At 41.8% G+C, this 21110-nt stretch overlaps 1 protein-coding gene across 2 annotated transcripts in view; it reads right to left on the reverse strand.

The window, feature by feature from the left end:
* LOC139571470 (proteasome activator complex subunit 4B-like) overlaps positions 1 to 21110 on the reverse strand; it is a 106550-nt gene that overhangs the window by 46263 nt on the left and 39177 nt on the right. For both annotated transcript variants that reach the window (XM_071394386.1, XM_071394385.1), the window contains 9 exons: positions 20946 to 21038; positions 17648 to 17913; positions 16470 to 16656; positions 16177 to 16331; positions 7267 to 7417; positions 6920 to 7088; positions 6644 to 6711; positions 6162 to 6377; positions 1046 to 1203 (listed from right to left, as the gene is read on the reverse strand). In XM_071394386.1, the coding sequence (XP_071250487.1) occupies positions 1046 to 1203; positions 6162 to 6377; positions 6644 to 6711; positions 6920 to 7088; positions 7267 to 7417; positions 16177 to 16331; positions 16470 to 16656; positions 17648 to 17913; positions 20946 to 21038 (1463 nt within the window). The remainder of the gene's footprint in view (positions 1 to 1045; positions 1204 to 6161; positions 6378 to 6643; positions 6712 to 6919; positions 7089 to 7266; positions 7418 to 16176; positions 16332 to 16469; positions 16657 to 17647; positions 17914 to 20945; positions 21039 to 21110) is intronic.

Here is a 21110-nt window from a genome sequence, read left to right on the forward strand (position 1 = left end):
CGGAGCCTTAGAAAGATGCCAGAGTTTCTGACTTGGATGGCCGTTCAAAAGATTCCCCGGCCCCAGTTGTCTGGAACGCTCGGGAAGTCGTAGATTTCCAAATTCCCCATTGTTTTGAACACGGCATTAGTCTCAGTGAAGGGAGTGAGAGAGCAGCAGCCTCTCACCTATGACCAGAGAAAGTTAAATATTCCTCTATATTAAAATAGACAATGAGCTGCTGTTAATAATTAAAACGCAGAGCTATAGATACACTTGACTACTAATTCATAGCAGATGCAGCACGAGTGGAAGTAGAGAGAAGCACATTTTATGTTTTGTAATAGTGTTGACTAAATACAGTGTTGACAGTGCTGAATAAAGTCACTCATAAAAACAGTAGCTCTTTGACAGTCTCCCTCTGGTAATAGTTTTAAAAGTTATTAAATCTCATGTAGGCTAGTATCAAACAATGCTGTAGCCGGGGTTGTGGAAGCTGTAGGTAGGCATTTGAGCTATTCGATTGGCCAGAGCAGTAGGCACACTTGATTTAGCCACAGATCTCCAGGTCCGCCGGGTACGCTGAGTTTGTCGTTTCAGACAAATTAAATGGTTGAAAATGGGAACACTTTGCCTACCAGGTGCAGCAGGGCTTCTGAATCAGGAGCACCTACCGTCAACAGCGCAACACACAAACATAACAAAAATAAAAGGAGCTCAAGCCTTAATGTCTTTATCATTGGATTTTCTACAGAAATGTTTGGTGATTGACTAGGAATGCCTTGGAGATCACGATCGACCGGTTGATGACCACTGGTGTACAGTATCCTATCCAAGTCTGCTCCAGACTTGTCGTGGTCTGTTTAATGTGCCTTCACCTGGCAATCCCCTAGGTCCCAACTATTCATTAGGGCATATCGTAGCAAAACGTTTCGCAAATGAAAACAAAAATGTGTGTTTCTTATTGGACAAGTTTAGGTAGTCTTACAGTCCGTTTTCTTCTGTTTGATAACTGATGAATAGGACCCTCTTACTGCCTTCACACAGTCTGTTTGTCCCCCCTCACCTGGTCATGTCCCGTTCCCCCTGGGCGTATCTCTGCAGTCGCAGCAGCTCTGGCTGTAAGATCAGGTCCAGAACATAGAACACAAATTTGGTCTCCTCCACACTGGGGACGTGCCACTGGATGTTCAGGTTCCACAGGTCCCCCGGACGACCCCAGTCCTGGACAGAGGGAGAGAAGGTTGAGATCAATATATAATATTATATACACTACTGGTCAAAAGTTTTTGAACACCCCCATTTTTCCAGTTTTTTTTTATGTAAGCAGTTCAAGTCCAGTGAATAACCTGAAAATGGTAAAGGTAAGCAGTAAACTGCCAGAGGTCAAATATAATAATAATAATTTTAAAAATCATGTAGTTTACCAAAAACTGAAAAAGATTGTATTTTTCAGAGTTACAAAAAAAGGCATTTTCAGGGAACAAGTAATGGGTTAACAACTTACAGCTGTTCTGCAGCAATGGAAGTAAATTAAGCCTCAAAACTTTGGTTGATTACTTACAAACCCTCTGTCTGTATAAAAGCAGTGTTGGAACAGAGTGTTACTACACCTTCTCAAGCATTATTTGGACAGTGTTGTACTGCAGGAAGTAGTATATTGCTATTAAAATGGTGAGAAAAAGGCAATTAACAAAGGCAGACAGACAGACCATTATAACCCTTAAAAGTGTGGGTCTTTCCTTTAGAGAAATTGCAAAGAGAGCCAAGGTGTCAGTGAGTACAGTTTCCTACACCATCAAAAGGCACTTGGAAACTGGATCGATACATGCTAGAATCACCTTTGCCAGCAATTACAGCTATGAGTATTTTTGGGTAAGTCTACGAGCTTTGCACACCTGGGTTGTACAATATTTGCACATTCTTAAAAAAATTATTCAAGCTTTGATAAGTTCGTTGTTGATCATTGCTAGCCAGCCATTTGAAGATTTTCAAGGCGATTTAAGTCAAAACTGTAACTAGGCCCCTGTTGGGATGTGCTAAACTTTGAACATTGAGATATTAAATGAATGATAGGAAATGAGACTGGGTTATGTTAGAAGTTAATGGTTCTCAGAAGAAAGAAGGCTTTGGAATGTGTTTGATGGAGGAGAGGAGAGCGATGTGTTGATACAGGGAAGACAGATGGACATCTGTGTATTAGATGAAAGAGGGTTGAGGTCAGGAGGTGAGGAAAGATTATCTTAAGAGAGTAATAAATGTTTGGAATCCTGTTACCCTCTTTATTAGCTTCCTGTAGAGACATAAAATGTAAGGATTGAGAGAAAGGGGAGTGTCTTAACTTCTTTGGGGTAGGGGGCAGTATTTTCACGTCCGGATGAAAAGCGTGCCCAGAGTAAACTGCCTGCTACTCAGGCCCAGATACTAGGATATGCATAGTATTAGTATATTTGGATAGAAAACACTCTGAAGTTTCTAAAACTGTTTGAATGATGTCTGTGAGTAGAACAGAACACATATGGCAGGCAAAAACCTGAGAAAGATTCCAACCAAGAAGTGGGAAATCTGAGGTTTTTAGTTTTTCAACTCTTTGCTTATCCAAGATAGTGGAAATGGGGTCACTTCCTAAGGCTTCCACTAGATGTCAACAGTATGTAGAACCTTGTTTGATGCTTCTACTGCGACTTGAACGCGCGTCGTGAGTTTAGATTGTTTACTGAACGCGCGAACAACAAGGAGGAATTTGGACATAAATGATGGACATTATCGAACAAAACAAACATTTATTGTGGAACTGGGATTCCTGGGAGTGCATTCTGATGAAGATCATCAAAGGTAAGTGAATATTTATAATGCTATTTCTGACTTCTGTTGACTCCAACATGGCGGATATCTCTTTGGGTTGATTTGTCGTCTGAGCGCCGTACTCAGATTATTGCACGGTTTGCTTTTTCCGTAAAGTTTTGGGGAAATCTGACACAGCGGTTGCATTAAGGAGAAATGGATCTAAAATTCCATGCATAAGAGTTGTATATTTCATCAATGTTTATTATGAGTATTTATGTAAATTGATGTGGCTCTCTGCAAAATCAACGGATGTTTTGGAACTACTGAACGTAACGCGCCAATGTAAACTCTGATTTTTGGATATAAATATGAACTTTACCGAACAAAACATACATGTATTGTGTAACATGAAGTACTATGAGTGTCATCTGATGAAGATCATCAAAGGTTAGTGATTAATTTTATCTATATTTCTGCTTTTTGTGACTCCTCTCTTTGGCTGGAAAAATGGCTGTGTTTTTCTGTGACTTGGCTCTGACCTAACATAAACGTTTGGTTTGCTTTTGTCGTAAAGCCTTTTTTTATTTTTTTTATTTTTTATTTGTTTTTAATCGGACACTGTGGCCGGATTTACAACAAGTGTATCTTTAAAATGGTGTAAAATACATGTATGTTTGAGGAATTTTAATTATGGGATTTCTGTTGTTTTGAATTTGGCGCCCTGCAGTTTCACTGGCTGTTGACGAGGTGAGACGCTACCGTCCCACATACCCTAGAGAGGTTAAGTAGGATGCATATAAACGGTGAAGTCAAATCTTTAGCTGTCTGTTTTCAGCTGTACAGAACCTTTGGGGAATGATTAAACTTGGTTAAAGCTTCTATAGTGTACGTGAGTTATTTACTCTGAAAAATAAGAACCTAACACCCCTCAAGAACATTCAATGTCATCTTGGTAAGCAACACCAGGGTATATTTGGCCTTGTGTTTTAGGTTATTGTCCTGCTGAAAGGTGAATTCCTGTCCCAGTATGTGTTGGAAAGCAGACTGAACCAGGTTTTCCTCTAGGATGGTGCCCCCCCCACCCGAAAAAACTCCCTAGTCTCTGCCAATGACAAGCATACCCATAACATGATGCAGACACTATGGTTGAAAATATGAAGAGTGGTACTCAGTAATGTGTTGGATTTGCCCCAAACATAACACTTTGTATTCAGAACAAAAAGTTAATTGATTTGCCACATTCTTTGTGCAGTTTTACTTTTGTGCCTTAATGCATGTTTTGAAATATTTTCGATTTTGTACAAGCTTCCTTCTTTTCATTCTGCCATTTAGGTTAGTATTGTGGAGCAACTACAATGTTGTTGATCCATCTTCAGTTTTCTCCTATCACGGCCATTAAACTTTTTGTATATTTTTGGAGCAGGTTTTCATCAAGGATCTCTATAAAGGACCCGCGAACTCCCCAGAGCAGCATCTACGCATTATCGACGCTCGGCCTTGGGGCAAATCCTAAAGATGGAAGCACATTTTGGCTGAATCGGTACGTCGCACACATAAATACGCACGCACACACACACACACATATATATATATGTATATATATATATATATATAGAAAACACACCCCACACACTGTTCACAAAGCCCTGCTTGTCTTGCAGTACGGAGACCTATCCAAAGAACAACAGACAAGACACCTTATCATCTAGTGCCATAGAGACTTTAATCCATTGAGCTAGCCAACAAGCAGCTCTCTCCTTCCTCCTGAAGTGTGCACTTGTTCACTACCCCCCACACATTTAAAATCATTGGATTGATGTAGGCAGTATCCATATATAGCAGATATTTCCTTTCAAATCGATGAAGGGAAGTGAACAAGTGCACACTTCGGGAGAAAGGAGAGATTATGCCTCTACTGAGATGACATAATAGGATCACACTCAAAGACCTTCCATAGAGAGGGATAGAAGGCGCACTTGCCACAAAATCCTGTCATGGCATGAGTGGCACCATGGAGGGATTTCAACATGTAAAGGGACTTCCTATGGGCAAAGATGGGAGGTGTCCCCTCAATCTATCTCCATGGGCCCTTCTCATTGACTATGTGGACAAGAGGTGGGCTGCGGGAAGCCTGAGAGGCAGGAGGGAGAAACAGAGGAGAGTTGTGTAACTGTCTGGTGGGTTAACAAGGTAACAAGGTGTTCACCTATACAATTATTCATTCATTCAGTCATTCAAGGTTTATACAAAATATCCATTCAACAGAGAATTGCGTCCGAAAAACAATAGTCCACACCCCATGTCTCTACCATATATGGTTCAAAAGTTAGATGATTTACTTTGAGAATTTAGCATGTATAGATGGAATGGAATGTCGTCACTGCTCCATAGAACTCTGTGGCGTTGCTTCGTGGCAGAACAGCGCCAACTTCGAACACCAACTGACAAGCTAACTAGTGGCTGCAGGTTCGTGAGTGAAAACAAGGTATTTTTCTAAATGACATCCGCAGAATACAAAACAGGGACTAAATATATATTTATTTACAAAATTAAACAGACCGAATTCCAATATTCACCCTCCACTAAGACAATCAGATCCTGTTTCATGGTGTATGGGTCTTTCCCTCTAATCGCAATAGAAACAGCCCCTCTCAATGTTGATTTATCGCCAATATAGCCAAAGAAAGTCAAGAATATGGAGATTAAATGACTAGAGGATCAAGCTTATTTTGATTGGTCCAACCCGCGGAAACACCTCCAAATGGTACCACCTCACAACGCAAAATATGGAAAAGATACAACCAAGAGCAGCACAGTCTAAACTAGCTATGGTCACAGCAAATTAACGTTTTTATTTCATCAACAACGTCAAGTACAAGTATATTAAGGTTATAATATTGTAGAAAAAAATCGAAAAGAGTAATTCAATGTGATTTATAATGACATAGGACCAAGAAAACTAATGTTTTGACAAATTTTGTAGTAACCTCTTGAATTGACCCGTTTTTCCTCTACATTGTAGAGCCATGAGTGAACATCCTACACACTTTCTATCACAAGGTCCAGAGTGGCTGATCAAACCGATCAGGAAGAGATCACATAAAAAGTAATAAAAGTAACACAATTTGTGATAGAAATGGACAGAAGCGCTCTACAATCGCCATTGTTTGGGGTCTGTCTGGGTTACAAAAAGTTATTCGCACTAAAGAGAATGTTGTAGAAATTTGGTAAGCAGGAATTTAGAGAATGTACAACTAAAAGTAAAGTTCTGAACTTGATACCTTGTGGGTAGGTAGGTAGTCCTATATGGGCTGGTACACTGCAGTTCTCTGTGGGGAAGGTGAGGGCTATAGAGCCCCTAACACCAACCTTAGTACCTCTAACCCTGTACGTACCTTGATGGGAAGGTAGTCCTGTGTGGGCTGCTGAAAGCTTCCTGGTACACTGCAGTACTCTGTGGGGTAGATGAGAGCTGTAGACCTCAGGATATGATGCAGCAGGTTACAGGCCAGGGTGTAGCCCTGTTTACACTTCAGATGGAGGGTCAGCTGCAGGATCTGAACCAGCTGGGTGCTGTAGGGGAGGATCTTGTCCCCGTCCACACGAGTCACCTGGGGAGGACAAGGAGACAACAGGAGGGAAGGAGGGTTAGGAGAGAACATACAGGACCACCCTGTGTTCTGTTCATTAAGGCACAAAAGGAAAACGTTTGAAAACATTTGCAAAATAAAATAAAAAATGAGCTTTCTTATTGGACAACTTTAGGTAAGTAACTCCCCCGTTTCAAAAGTGTTTCCTGTTTGGTGTCTAGTCTACTGAGAGGTGAAGGGAACAAGCGAATGTCTCAGTCAGTATGGATGCAGGGTGATGATCTCACCTCTGACAGTAGCTGAAGGTTCCATAGTAACTCCTTATCCAGTTCCTCCTCACTCAACACCTCCTCATCTGGAAATCAACAACCAAGAAACAGAGTGAGATACTCCGAGACCAACACAGAACAACGATCCATTGATTCCCACTTCTCCCCAACTCTAACCCCACCATATCAAAATCAACAACAGTCTCAAATTAAGACCAAATCCAGATTGGCTTTATAGCCCTCCACTCCAACAGAACACATCCAGAACACATGTCCGGCTTAGTGAGCACTTACTGACAGCGAGCTGGTTTATGGCATTGCAGCAGTGTGGTACCAAAAGCTTCAAAGACTGTGCAGGGTGAACCTTGGAGGCTGCTCTGCACATGTCAGCCACCATCCTGCCAGCCACACGAGTCTCAAAGATGTTGGTGGTGGCAAAGATGAAGACCTTCTCCAGAGCCACCTGAACAACACAAATGAACCAAAGGATACATTCACATGCATGTATCCAATCACAATCGCATGCATGTACAGTGGCTTCGGGAAAGTATTCAGACCCCTTGACTTTTTCCACATTTTGGTACTTTAAAGGACACACACAATGAGAAAGGCATAGGTGTACAGTGAGTTATGTGGCCTACCTTGAAGATATCTATAGAGCACTGTGTGAGGATGGTGCTGAAGGTAGAAGATAGTCCCAGCTCCACCAGGCTCTCCAGATGGGTCATCTTCTCTGTCTCTGTCTCCTCTCTGGTCTGCTCTAGAGTACTGCTGTCTATCAGGGCAAAACACCTGGGGGCAGATTCACAAAACATTACTTACAAAAAAACGTAAGAAGTTTAAGGAAAAAAATAAGTAGTTCATAAGATAGCTCGTAAGTTCAATTCGTCAAAATGTTCTTAGGAATTTAAAGTTTTCTTATGAACTTTATAAACATCTTATGTTGCATTGACATTAGTGACGTGTTTGAAACCAATAAATAAGCCGATGTGACAGGGATGATAGGATTTGGCCCACTATAATAAAGCGATATTTCCATTTTATTACATTTATCTGCACCATGTCTCAATATTTGTTTTTGTAGTTGGCTTGCGAACCCTTCATAAACAAAAACAAACGTTATTTGTTCACACATTATAGCCATCAGACTAGCTATATCAAAAACTAAAATGGATAACCAAGGAAAGCACAATAAACAAGAGCTTGAAGTGATGGTGGAGGAAATAGCAGCCAGGAAAAGGTTGCAGATGGGGAGACTTAAACTGCGGGGTCACGGCAGAGAGAGAGGATGGGCGAGAGTGGCCGAGGCAAGGGACAGTGTCTGCCGACGGGGGTATGGCAAGCGACAGTGACGCCGCCGTAAAAAAATTGTGGTCTGACATCAATTCGGCTGCTAAAAAGAAGGGAGCTGAGAGACCATTCATATGGACCAGTGAGAGAGGTGTCGTCCATGGTAGGAGAGGCGGTGGTAGAGGGACTGCGCAACCGGTAAGTTGGGTAGCTACGTTAGCTAGCTAACGTGTAACAACATTATAGCCAACATAGCTAATGACGTTAACATCAGCCAAGTTCCTCATTGAAAATTGATGAGCTAACACTAGCTATTTAACACTTCTAGAATATTGTAATATATTGTTAACTAGCTAGCTAGATAATGCGGGTTTAATTAGTTTTCTTGCTGTACTTAAATGTTCGGTAGCCAAGAACATTTCCAAGAAGAAATCCTAAAACATTATTTTCAAGAATCCCATTTCTTCTTAAAAACTTCTTGTCAATAGGGGGGCGCCATTTCGACTTTGTAAAAATTCGTTCCCAAATTAAACTACCTCGTGCTCAATTCTTGCTCGTACAATATGCATATTATTATTACTATTGGATAGAAAACACTCTCTAGTTTCTAAAACCGTTTGAATTATATCTGTGAGTAAAACAGAACTCAAGTTGCAGCTAACTTCCTGTCAGGAAGTGAGAAATCTGAAATCGATGCTCTGTTCCAGGGTCAGTTTATTAAATTGCATGTGATCTATGAGTCGACATGCACTGCATACGATTTCCCCTAGATGTCAGTAAGCAGTGAGAATTGGAATGGTGTTGCTAGGCAGATCTGAGGCCATATAAAGGCTCATGGAACCGGGGGTGCACTCTTTTCAACGTTCGTCATGGCGCAAAGGAGGACCTCAGGATGGCATTCTGAAAAGCTCTCGTTATAGGCCTTAGATATATCCGGCTCCGATTTTATTCGATATAGGTGTTAAAGACATCATAATGTAGTTATTTTAAACCGAGTTATATCAGTTTATATCAGTATATTGCGATTTTCGGATATTTCTTTGTGCTGCGTTATGAAGAGTTGGGCACGTCTGGGCCACATAGTTAATGTTTGCTGCTAATTCCTAAGTTGAAGACGGCAATCTACAACCGAGCAACGATGATTCTGGACAAAGGACCACTTGCACAAGATTCTGATGGAAGCTCATCAAAAAGTAAGAACTATTTATGATGTTAATTCGTTGTTCTGTTGAAAAATGTAAAACTATTATTCGGCCATTAATTTCGGTGCGGTCTCGCTTTAGCGCACGCTGTATGTCGTAGTAACGTTAATTTTAAAAATCTAACACAGCGGTTGCATTAACTTCTTGCGACTACAGGGGGTGCTGTTCCGAATTAGCATTTTGTCGTCTCCAAATTAAACTGCCTAGTACTCAATTCTTGCTCGTACAATATGCATATTATTAATTATATTGGATAGAAAACACCTTCTAGTTTCATACAACGTTGAAATTATGTCTGTGGGTGACCCAGAAAAATTTCTACAGCGAAATCCATGACAGACAGTGAAAGGTCTGAGAGCGAAGCTCTGGTTTCAGATCAGTTTTTAAGGTCTCTGTCTATCCTATGGCACGACACGAACTGCACCCGCCTTCCCCTGGATGTCAGTAACCAATGAGAAGTGGAATGGGCCTTCTAGGTAGCTCTCAGAGGTTATAAAACACCAAGGAGTGAGAGTAGCCCCCCTTTCGACGCAAGCCCTTACGCAGGATGGGACCTCCGGACGCCATTTTCACAGGCTCGGTTATCAACTTGAAATGTATCCGTCTGTAATTTAATTCGATATAGGACTTAGAAACATCATAAGGTAGTTAATTTAAACCGTTTTATAGCAATTTATATCCGTTTAGTGCGATTCTGAGGAATTTCTTTGTCGTGCACTTTCTAGCTTTGGGAACGTTTCGCGGTCTCGGTCGTTGTTAGTGGACATTTCGAAGGACAGAGGACATCTATCGACCAAAAGACGTTTATAACATAGAAAGGATACATTGCCCAAGAATATGATGGAAGATCAGCTCAAAGTAAGCAATATTTAATATGATAAACCGTGTTTCTGTCGAAATATTTTAAACGCATACATCGCCATTTTGTTTTGTATAGCTTCACTTGGCCAACCCTGTATTGAAAAGTAAGGATAATTTTAAAAATGTAAATCAGCGGTTGCATTAAGAACTAATTTGTCTTTCGATTCCTGTCAACCCTGTATTTTTTAGTCAAGTATATGATTAGCTTTTAATTAAACTAGATCACTCTGATAGATGACGTCAGACATATTGAGGCTTGATTTCCTAGTATTTTCATTGTGTAACCACGGTTTTGTATGGCTAAATATGCACCTTTTCGAACAAACTGTATATGTATGTTGTAAAATGATGTTACAGGAGTGTCATCGGAAGAATTCTGAGAAGGTTAGTGAAAAAATTAATATCTTTTGGCGGTGATTACGTTATAGCGCTCTTTGGCTGGAATCGATGCTCTGGTAACGTTTTCACATGTAGTATGCTAACTTATCGATTTATTGTGTTTTCGCTGTAAAACGCTTAGAAAATCTGAAATATTGTCTGGAATCACAAGAACTGGGTCTTTCCATTGCTATGCTTTGTCTATTCTTATGAAATGTTTTATGATGAGTAAATTGGTCATACACGTTGCTCTATCTAGTAATTCTAGTCGATTTGCGATGGTCGGTGCAATTGTAAACTGTGATTTCTACCTGAAATATGCACTTTTTTCTAACAAAAACTATCCTATACCATGAATATGTTATCAGACTGTCATCTGAAGAGGTTTTTTCTTGGTTAGTGGATATCAATATCTTAGTTGAGCCGAATTGGTGATAGCACCTGAAGGAGTAAGAAACTGATGGAGTTAGAATAGTGGTGTATTTTGCTAACGTGTTTAGCTAATAGATTTACATATTTTGTCTTCCCTGTAAAACATTTTAAAAATCTGAAATGGTGGCTTTATTCACAAGATCTGTATCTTTCATCTGGTGTCTTGGACTTGTGATTTAATGATATTTAGATGCTACTATCTACTTCTGAAGCTATGCTATCTATGCTAATCAGTGTGTGGGGGGTGGGGGGTGATCCCGGATACGGGGTTGAGGTTCGGTAAAGGTTAAGAACTAGTGTATCTTTAATTTGCTGTCCAACATGTATTTTTTTAGTCAAGTTTATGATTAGTTATTGATTAGATTAGGTGCCTCTCCCAAGATTTCTCCCGACATTTTGTTGGCAGCTTGGCTACTATTCTCATTGTATAACCACGATTTGTGACGCTAAATATGCACATTTTCGAACAAACAATATATGTATTGTGTAATATGATGTTATAGGACTGTCATCTGATGAAGTTTTGAGAAGGTTAGTGAAAAAAGTAATATCTTTTGCTGGTTTATTCGCTATCGCTAACGTGCATGAATCAATGCTGCTGTGTGGTTGGCTATTGTAGTAAGCTAATATAATGCTAAATTGTGTTTTCGCTGTAAAACACTTAAAGAATCTGAAATATTGGCTGGATTCAAAAGATCTTTGTCTTTCATTTGCTGTACGCTGTGTATTTTCCATAAATGTTTTATGATGAGTATTTAGGTAATTCACGTTTGCTCTCTGTAGTTATTCTAGTTGCTTTGGTGAGAGTTGTGATGGTGGCTGCAATGTAAAACTATGATTTATACCTGAAATATGCACATTTTTCGAACAAAACATATGCTATACAATAAATATGTCATCAGACTGTTATCTGATGAAGTTGTTTCTTGGTTAGTGACTATTTATATCTTTATTTGGTCGAATTTGTGATAGCTACCTATGCAGGAAAAAAATGGTGGGAAAAAAAAGTTGTGTCTTTTGCTATGGTGGTTAGCTAATAGAAATACATATTGTGTCTTCCCTGTAAAACATTTTAAAAATCAGAAATGATGGCTGGATTCACAAGATGTGTATCCTTCATTTGGTGTCTTGGACTTGTGATTTCATGAACATTTTATTATATGATATCCCTGTGGCTTTCGGCTAGGCTATGCTAATCAGCTTTTTTGATGGGGGGGATCCCGGATCCGGGTTTGTGACTCGTTAGAGGTTAACGCAGACCAGACCGCAGACACCCCCCCCACGCGCGCGCAGACTAGGTTTGCACATTTTGTGGAATATTCAGAGGTGGAAACGGGAATATATGGGAAATAAACTCAGCAAAAAAAAGAAACGTCCCTTTTTCAGGACCCTGTCTTTCAAAGATAATTAGTAAAACTCCAAATAACTTCACAGATCTTCATTGTAAAGGGTTTAAACACTGTTTCCCATGCTTGTTCAATGAACCATAAACAATTAATGAACATGTACCTGTGGAACAGTCGTTAAGACACTAACAGCTTACAGACGGTAGGCAATTAAGGTCACAGTTATGAAAACTTAGGACACTAAAGAGGCCTTTCTACTGACTCTGAAAAAACACCAAAGAAAGATGCCCAGGGTCCCTGCTCATCTGCGTGAACGTGCCTTAGGCATGCTGCAAGGAGGCATGAGGACTGCAGATGTGGCCAGGACAATACATTGCAATGTCCGTACTGTGAGACGCCTAAGACAGCGCTACAGGGAGACAGGACGGACAGCCGATGGTCTGCCACTGCGAGGACAATGTGTGAAAACACCTGCACAGGATCGGTACATCCAAACATCACACCAGTGGGACAGGTACAGGATAGCAACAACAACTGCCCGAGTTACACCAGGAACGCACAATCCCTCCATCAGTGCTCAGACTGTCCGCAATAGGCTGAGAAAGGCTGGACTGAGGGCTTGTAGGCCTGTTGTAAGGCAGGTCCTCAACAGACATCACCGGCAACAATGTCACCTATGGGCATAAACCCACCGTCGCTGGACCAGACAGGACTGGCAAAAAGTGCTCTTCACTGACGAGTCGTGGTTTTGTCTCACCAGGAGTGATTGTTGGATTTGCGTTTATCGTCGAAGGAATGAGCGTTACACCGAGGCCTGTACTCTGCAGGCTCATCCCGAGCCCTGCAGGCTCATCCTGACAACCCTACAGCATGCCAATGCCACAAGCCATACTGATCGTTCTGTGCATGATTTCCTGCAAGACAAGAATGTCAGTGTTCTGCCATGGCCAGCGAAGAGCCCGGATCTCAATCCCATTGAGCACGTCTGGGACCTGTTGAATCGGAGGGTGAGGGCTAGGGCCATTCCCCCCAGAAATGTCCGGGAACTTGCAGGTGCCTTGGTGGAAGAGTGGGGTAACATCTCACAGCAAGAACTGGCAAATCTGGTGCAGTCCATGAGGAGGAGATGCACTGCAGTACTTAATGCAGCTGGTGGCCACACCAGATACTGACATACTTTGATACTGACTGACCCCCCTCCTATGATCAGGGACACATTCTTCCATTTCTGTTAGTCACATGTCTGTGGAACTTGTTCAGTTTATGTCTCAGTTGTTGAATCTTGTTATGTTCATACAAATATTTACACATGTTAAGTTTGCTGAAAATAAACACAGTTGACAGTGAGATGACGTTTCTTTTTTTTGCTGAGTTTATATGGGAATTAACAGAAATATATGCAAATTATTATTAATACCATTTAAATGTAGATGTTTTTTGCATTGGATATATTTACCATATCATATGGAGACAGAAACAATAACCTTTTAAGTAGACAATTGCAAATTACTAAATCCTTCCAACAGAAATTTAAAAAAACAATTTAGTTATGATTTGAACTTTAATTAAATGAGTTGACTCTTCACATGGGATGATTTCACGTAACAACAAAAGGGAATATTGAATGATCCATCGCATCTCGCAAAGACATTTTCAACATACATCTGTGAAATGATAGTCTAGAAACTAAAGCTTTGGTTGTCTTCCTCTCAGGCTTCCATGTCTTCTCCCTGGACCTCCTCAATGTCCACCTCTTGAACATCAGACTCTGATGCCTCATCTTCACTGTCACTTTCCAACCTTGTTGAGAATGGCTCGTTGTCAGGCTCAAAAAGCCTCAATTTGACCAGATGGCCATCAATTCTTCAACCCTTGTGTTGGTCAGCCTGTTGCGTGCTTTGGTGATTGTGTTCCCAAACAAGGACCAGTTACTTCGCCAGACTGCCAAGAACCTTGCCCTCATCCAGGCCAAGGTGGCGAGACACGGTAATGATGACACCATAGGCCTTGATGATCTCTGCACCAGACAGGATGCTCTTGCCAGCATACTTGGGGTCCAACATGTACGCTGCGGTGTGTATGGGCTTCAGGCAGAAGTCTTCACGCTTTTTGATGTATTTCAGAACTGCAGTTTCCTCTGCTTGGAGCAACAGTGAAGTGGGCAGGGCAGTACGGATTTCTTCTCTTACATCTGCAAGCAGAGTCTGAACATCAGACAGGATGGCATTGTCTCCCTCAATCCGTGCAATGGCTACTGCTATAGGTTTCAGGAGTTTCAGCCAAAATACACTCTCTCACAAAATACATTATCCACGAGGATCCACTTGATGGGGCTGTCCATATCGGCAGACTGTGATATGGCCATTTCTTGGAGAGACTCCTTCCCCTCCAGGAGACTGTCAAACATGATGACACCACCACCCCAACGGGTGTTGCTGGGCAGCTTCAATGTGGGGATCTTATTCTTCTCACTTTGCTTGGTGAGTTAGATTGCTGCTATAACTTGATGACCCTTCACATACCTAACCATTTCCTTGGCTCTCTTCTAGAGTGTATCCATTGTTTTCCGTGCCATGCTGTCCTTGAGGAGCAAATTCAATGCATGAGCAGCACAGCCATTGGGTGTGATGTCAGGGTAGGACTCCTTCACTTTTGACCAAGCAGCCTTCATGTTCACAGCATTGTCTGTCACCAGTGCAAATACCTTCTGTGGTCCAAGGTCATTGATGACTGCCTTCAGCTCATCTGCAATGTAGAGACCGGTGTGTGTGTTGTCCCTTGTGTCTGTGCTCTTGTAGAATACTGGTTGAGGGGTGGAGATGATGTAGTTAATTATTCCTTGCCCACGAACATTCGACCACCCATCAGAGATGATTGGAATACAGTCTGCTTTCTCTATGATTTGCTTGACCTTCACTTGAACTCTGCATCCAGAAAATGAGTAGATAAAGCATGTCTGGTTGGAGGGGTATATGCTGGGTGAAGAACATTCAGAAATCTCTTCCAATACACATTGCTTGTAAGCATCAGAGGTTAACCAGTTGCATACACAGCTCGAGCAAGACATTCATCAGCATTTCTCTGACTACGTTCCTCCATTGAGTCAAAAAACTTCTGATTCCAGGAGGACCATGAGCTGTTGCTATTGATAAGGTGTCTGATTCATAATTTTCACCTCGAATAGAAGTAGAGGGACTTTTGTCAGAGGTTGCTTGTTGTGAGCGCAGAGGGAACTTTCTAAAATTGGCCAGATGATTCGGCATCTCCATTGCATTCTTTACATATGATTTGGCACAGTATTTGCAAATGTACACAGCTTTTCCTTCTACACTAGCTGCAGTGAAATATCTCCACACATCAGATAGTGCCTGTGGCATTTTAAGAAAAAGATAAGATAAGAAAAAATATATACAATTCCATGTACAGATCAATAGTTAACCAGTTAGATTAAACAACTTCTTTGTAAGATAAATGTTTTAATGAAACATGTATGGAAACAGGTGAATTAACACGCCTCAGTTAGCAGGCTCAAACAAGCTAAAACCCACATTGTAGCAAAAACTAGTAAAAATTTTAACAAGTTAGAAATTATTTAAACACACTTTGATGTAGGCTACTATTTACTACTTAACAAAAAATATTCACCCCACCTAGTATTGTAATCAAAACTTACCAGAAAGCATGTAGTCCTTGGCTCAGACAGTGTAGTAGTGTGGGCTCAATAGTATCTCATTAGTGTGCAAGATCTTGAGAATCAGCTGCACATGTGATGGAAGAATGCACTGTGCATGCAAAGGGTTGCAATTCCATTGAATTGGGGATAGCTTAACCAAAATATGTCACAAGACCTAGAATTGCCTTATGCATATCCCACAAAAAAGGTTCAATGTTATAAGCTAACATTTTTGAATAATTTAAGCAAAATTCCCCAAATTCCAGGGCTTAACTTCCCATGGAAAAATTCCTGTAAAAATGTACCGTAAAGTTTCCAATCCTTTGCAACCCTACCTGAGTCCTATATTGACTTCCTCCATACTCATACCTGTCCATGAACTGAAGAACAAAGTCCTCAAACTCTGCAGAGGCTGAGCACATCTCTCTCTCCACCGATGTCAGGTCGCTCCTTTCATGAACAGCAGAGGAGCAGTCCACCAAAGGCACAAGAGTAACAAACGTAGCAATGAATTGGAATGTTATCTGCAGAAAGGAGGGAGATCACACTTAGACTTGCAACACACACAGAGACAACTTCCAAATGATGACAATATCTGTACCCAAGCAACCCCAGGGTAGGAGGCCTACAAGAGCTTATTTTCTATGAACTCTATTACCCACCATGCACTTGCTGAAGTCATTGGGGTCAACACCGGGCAGAGCCCTCATGAGGAGGGGCAGCATGTGTGTGGGGCCCTCGGGGAAGCGCTGCCCCCCAGACACCAGGCTGCGAGCCACACCAATCATACAGCTCAGGGTGGCAGTCAGCTGGTGGGGCTCTGTCAGGGTCTCCATAGCAGGGTAGGTTCTATAGAGGAAGACCAGATAAATTAGTGCTGGGCCATATATCCTATCTTAAGGTATGCTGGTATGGATCCACATGCCGGTATTGATCTTTTTAATAGTCTATAACAATATAATAAATAAAAAGTTCAACTTATGAGACTACTTTACTGTCAGGTTTGTCCTAGCTTGGTTGAGGAGAAGTCCATCAGCATGGAGAAAGCCTGCTAAAGCCACTTAGGATTCACTTGCCATCCTAGGGTCATTCACTACTTAGAAAATTATTAACTTCTATTTTTCATAAACATAAAACACCAGTGTTGGAAACAGTACCCAATTGTCATACTTGAGTAAAAGTAAAGATACCTTAATAGAAAATGACAAGTAAAAGTGAAAGTGACCCACTAAAATACTACTTGAGTGAAAGTCTAAAAGTATTTGGTTTAAATATACTTAAGTATCAAAAGTAAAAGTCTAAATAATTTCTAATTCCCTATATTAAGCAAACCAGACGGCACCATTTTCTTGTCTTTAAAATTTAGGGGCACACTCCATCAGTCAGAAATAATTTACTAATGAAGCATTTGTGTTTAGTGAGTCTGCCAGATCAGAGGCAGTAGTGATGACCAATAATGTTATCTTGATAGGTGTGTTATTTGGATCATTTCCCTGTCCTACTTAGCATTCAAAATGTAACGAGTACTTTTGGTTGTCAGGGAAAATTTATGGAGTAAAAAGTACATCATGTAGTGAAGTAAAAGTAAAAGTAGTCAAAAATATAAATAGTAAAGTACAGATACTCCAAAAAATTACTGAAGTAGTACTTCAAATTATTTTTACTTAAGTACTTTACACCACTGTAAAATACCACCATACTGTCCAAAAAATGGTGATATGATATTTTGGCTATATCGCCCAACCCTAAGACAACAGATCTACTGGGAACCGCCCCACCAAAACAACGACAGGGGAAACACTGCCCATTCACTTCTGACTGACTGCTTGATTTCACTCACTTCTCCAGCACTGGTGGTATGACAAGTTCAGGTCTCATGAGGGCCAGGTTCTGCAGGGACTGAGCAGCATCCAGACTGCCCGTCTTACTGAACATGGCCAGCAGCACCGGCTGCATCATACTCTCCACGAACGCCGTGATGTCCGCCTCCGTCAACTTGTGGCTGTCCGGTACCGGAGTGAGCCACGTGGGCTTCCGGTAGCGCTCCCGGTGGAGCCGTCTTACCACGCTGGCCGGGAGGCGCTGCAGCAGCTTCATCAACTTCATCTAGGGACAGAGATAGGTGTGAGGACTAGAGAGACCGGTATCAGTACATGAGATAGGTGAGGATTCGAGAGACAGGTGTGATGACATTATTTTACCTTATTTCAACAAGGAACACAGACTGAGACCAAGGTCTCTTTTACAGCTGGGCCCTGCGTATACATGTTTACACATAGAGTTTTAGGTACAATGATTAAGAAACTACTCCAGACAAACAAAACGATCACAGATAACATAAAAATACAGCAGCAGATTGTTACATTTACACACAGGTCATTCCCCTAACAGCACAAGAACTTGCATTACCCGAAGCAGTTACAATCAATACAAAAATCCTCCAATAAATGTTTAAAATGGGCAAGGGAGACAAGAGTCCCAAGTTTAAGTTTAGTCTGCAGGCTATTCCATAGGCAAGGAGCGTAAACAGGAAAAGGCAGCCATACCCAACTCTTGAGACCTGGTTTTAGGAATTATAATTTCTAATGTTGATGAGTGATGATAAATAAGAAGGTAGTTTATTCAGAAGTGCTATATAGACAAACACGAGAGCATGTTGTTCTCGTCTCACGGACAGCGAAGTCCAACCCACATTTTGATATAAAACACAATGGTGAGTTCTGTAGCTAGCACCCGTAATAAACCTAAGTGAACAATGATAAGTAGCATCCAGCGATTTAAGTGTTGATGCCGTAGCATGCATGTAAATAATATCCCCATAATCTATAACAGACATAAAAGTAGCTTGCACAATTTGTCTTCTATTTGTAGAGGTCAAACATGTCCTGTTTCTATAGAGGAAGCCTATCTTGATTTTTAGCAGTTTACAAAGTTCGTCAACGTGCATTTTAAAAGACATTTGAACATCCAACCATATCCCTAAGTATTTATATGCAGAGACCTGATTAATTTGAGAGCCATCTAAGCTCATGAGGGACAGAGAGACAGGTGTGAGGGACAGAGAGACAGGTGTGAGGGACAGATACAGGGTTAGAGAGAAGCTGGACGGGAGGCAGATATGAGGACAAAGACAGACAGGTACGTGACAGAGGGGTGTCAGACAGTGTGGTGATAGCGTGCCTTCCATGGTTGAGGTAAATTACATTTAGTATCTGTAAGTACACTGAAATTGAGCACAGCATGGCTTTAGAACCAATACCCTGTCAGGACAGCATGGCTTTAGAACCAATACCCTGTCAGGACAGCATGGCTTTAGAACCAATACCCTGTCAGGACAGCATGGCTTTAGAACCAATACCCTGTCAGGACAGCATGGCTTTAGAACCAATACCCTGTCAGGACAGCATGGCTTTAGAACCAATACCCTGTCAGGACAGCATGGCTTTAGAACCAATACCCTGTCAGGACAGCATGGCTTTAGAACCAATACCCTGTCAGGACAGCATGGCTTTAGAACCAATACCCTGTCAGGACAGCATGGCTTTAGAACCAATACCCTGTCAGGACAGCATGGCTTTAGAACCAATACCCTGTCAGGACAGCATGGCTTTAGAACCAATACCCTGTCAGGGCAGCATGGCTTTAGAACCAATACCCTGTCAGGACAGCATGGCTTTAGAACCAATACCCTGTCAGGACAGCATGGCTTTAGAACCAATACCCTGTCAGGGCAGCATGGCTTTAGAACCAATACCCTGTCAGGACAGCATGGCTTTAGAACCAATACCCTGTCAGGACAGCATGGCTTTAGAACCAATACCCTGTCAGGACAGCATGGCTTTAGAACCAATACCCTGTCAGGGCAGCATGGCTTTAGAACCAATACCCTGTCAGGACAGCATGGCTTTAGAACCAATACCCTGTTAGAACAGCATGGCTTTAGAACCAATACCCTGTCAGGGCAGCATGGCTTTAGAACCAATACCCTGTTAGAACAGCATGGCTTTAGAACCAATACCCTGTCAGGACAGCATGGCTTTAGAACCAGTACCCTGTTAGAACAGCAGGACCTTGTGTACGTTCCCCAATCCACTAAACCAACAGCTACTAAGGGGCATGGAGAGACTGACTTGCACAGAAACTTTAAGTATGGGTTCAGGTCAATTATTGATTTTGCACAGGTTTATCTCAGGTGAGTTGAACCCATACATTCTCAATAAAGACTGAAATATCTCCGTCCCAGATTCAGTTCCCTTATTGGGTGACAGAATGAGATATCTTGGGAATGTCAGGGGCTGGCCAAAGGCATTTGATGAATTCTAAAAAAAGACGTGTCTTTCTACGTCACTATAGCGACGAGGACTAGATTACAGGTACATTACTGTCTTACTTCAGCCGACTCAGGATGCATGGTACTTTTATATTGGACACAGATCACAAGAGCGTGAGATTGTCTGTTTCCATTCCCCTACACTGCAATAGGACTAACTCCTGAAAACAAATCAGGAGAACATCTCACCAGTTGATGGGGTTTACCAGAAACATAACGGGGTCACAACTCTACCTCCAGACCTGGGTTCAAAAACTTTGAGCGTTTGCTTTAGCCTGCCTGGAGTGCAGGATGAGCAGGGTGTGCATTTTTGTGACCATTCTATTGGTTCCATTGCGTCAGGCAAGCTCAATGAATCCCAGGTTAAGTATTGGTAATGGAATCAAGGTCTGAGTCCCTCTGCCATAAATAAAGGATTGTGTATGACTGTGAAGACACAGCTTGCAGCCTGGGGCTCTGGTCTGATGACGGAGGTTGGATGTTTCTAGAAAAGAATGGCATGAGCCCCGGATATCTGGCTGACCTTTTACAGCACTGCTGGCAGCTCCCGCTCTCTTATGTGTCATCAGGGCATTATTTCTGAACGAACGGTATGTACACAAACCCCTGAGGCTTGGAGAGGGAACTGCCAGGAGGCCTAGGGAAGCTTCCGGAGCAAGGAGAAGGGGAATGTGGGGCACGTTCAGAGAGCTAGTCACTTTCACTGTGATTTGAGTGTGCAGGTATGCCAGTGCAACGAAAGGTTTGTTAGGAGAATGAGATGCCCGTCTGGGTAAACATTGTAGAAGTGAGCGCTGCAGTGACTCACCAGCCAGCGTCCATGGTTGGATGGGTGGAAGAAAGACGTGATGCTGTTGAAAAGGCCACTGAGCTGTGCCTGGGCGTGTTTACTGGGGCCTCCCTGCCATCACACAAACAACAGATGCTTAACAACATGAAAAACAAAACGGATTATTCCATTAACACAACTATC

The sequence above is a fragment of the Salvelinus alpinus genome, chromosome 3 (genome assembly GCF_045679555.1).
Source record: "Salvelinus alpinus chromosome 3, SLU_Salpinus.1, whole genome shotgun sequence".
Classification (NCBI taxonomy): Eukaryota; Metazoa; Chordata; class Actinopteri; order Salmoniformes; family Salmonidae; genus Salvelinus; species Salvelinus alpinus.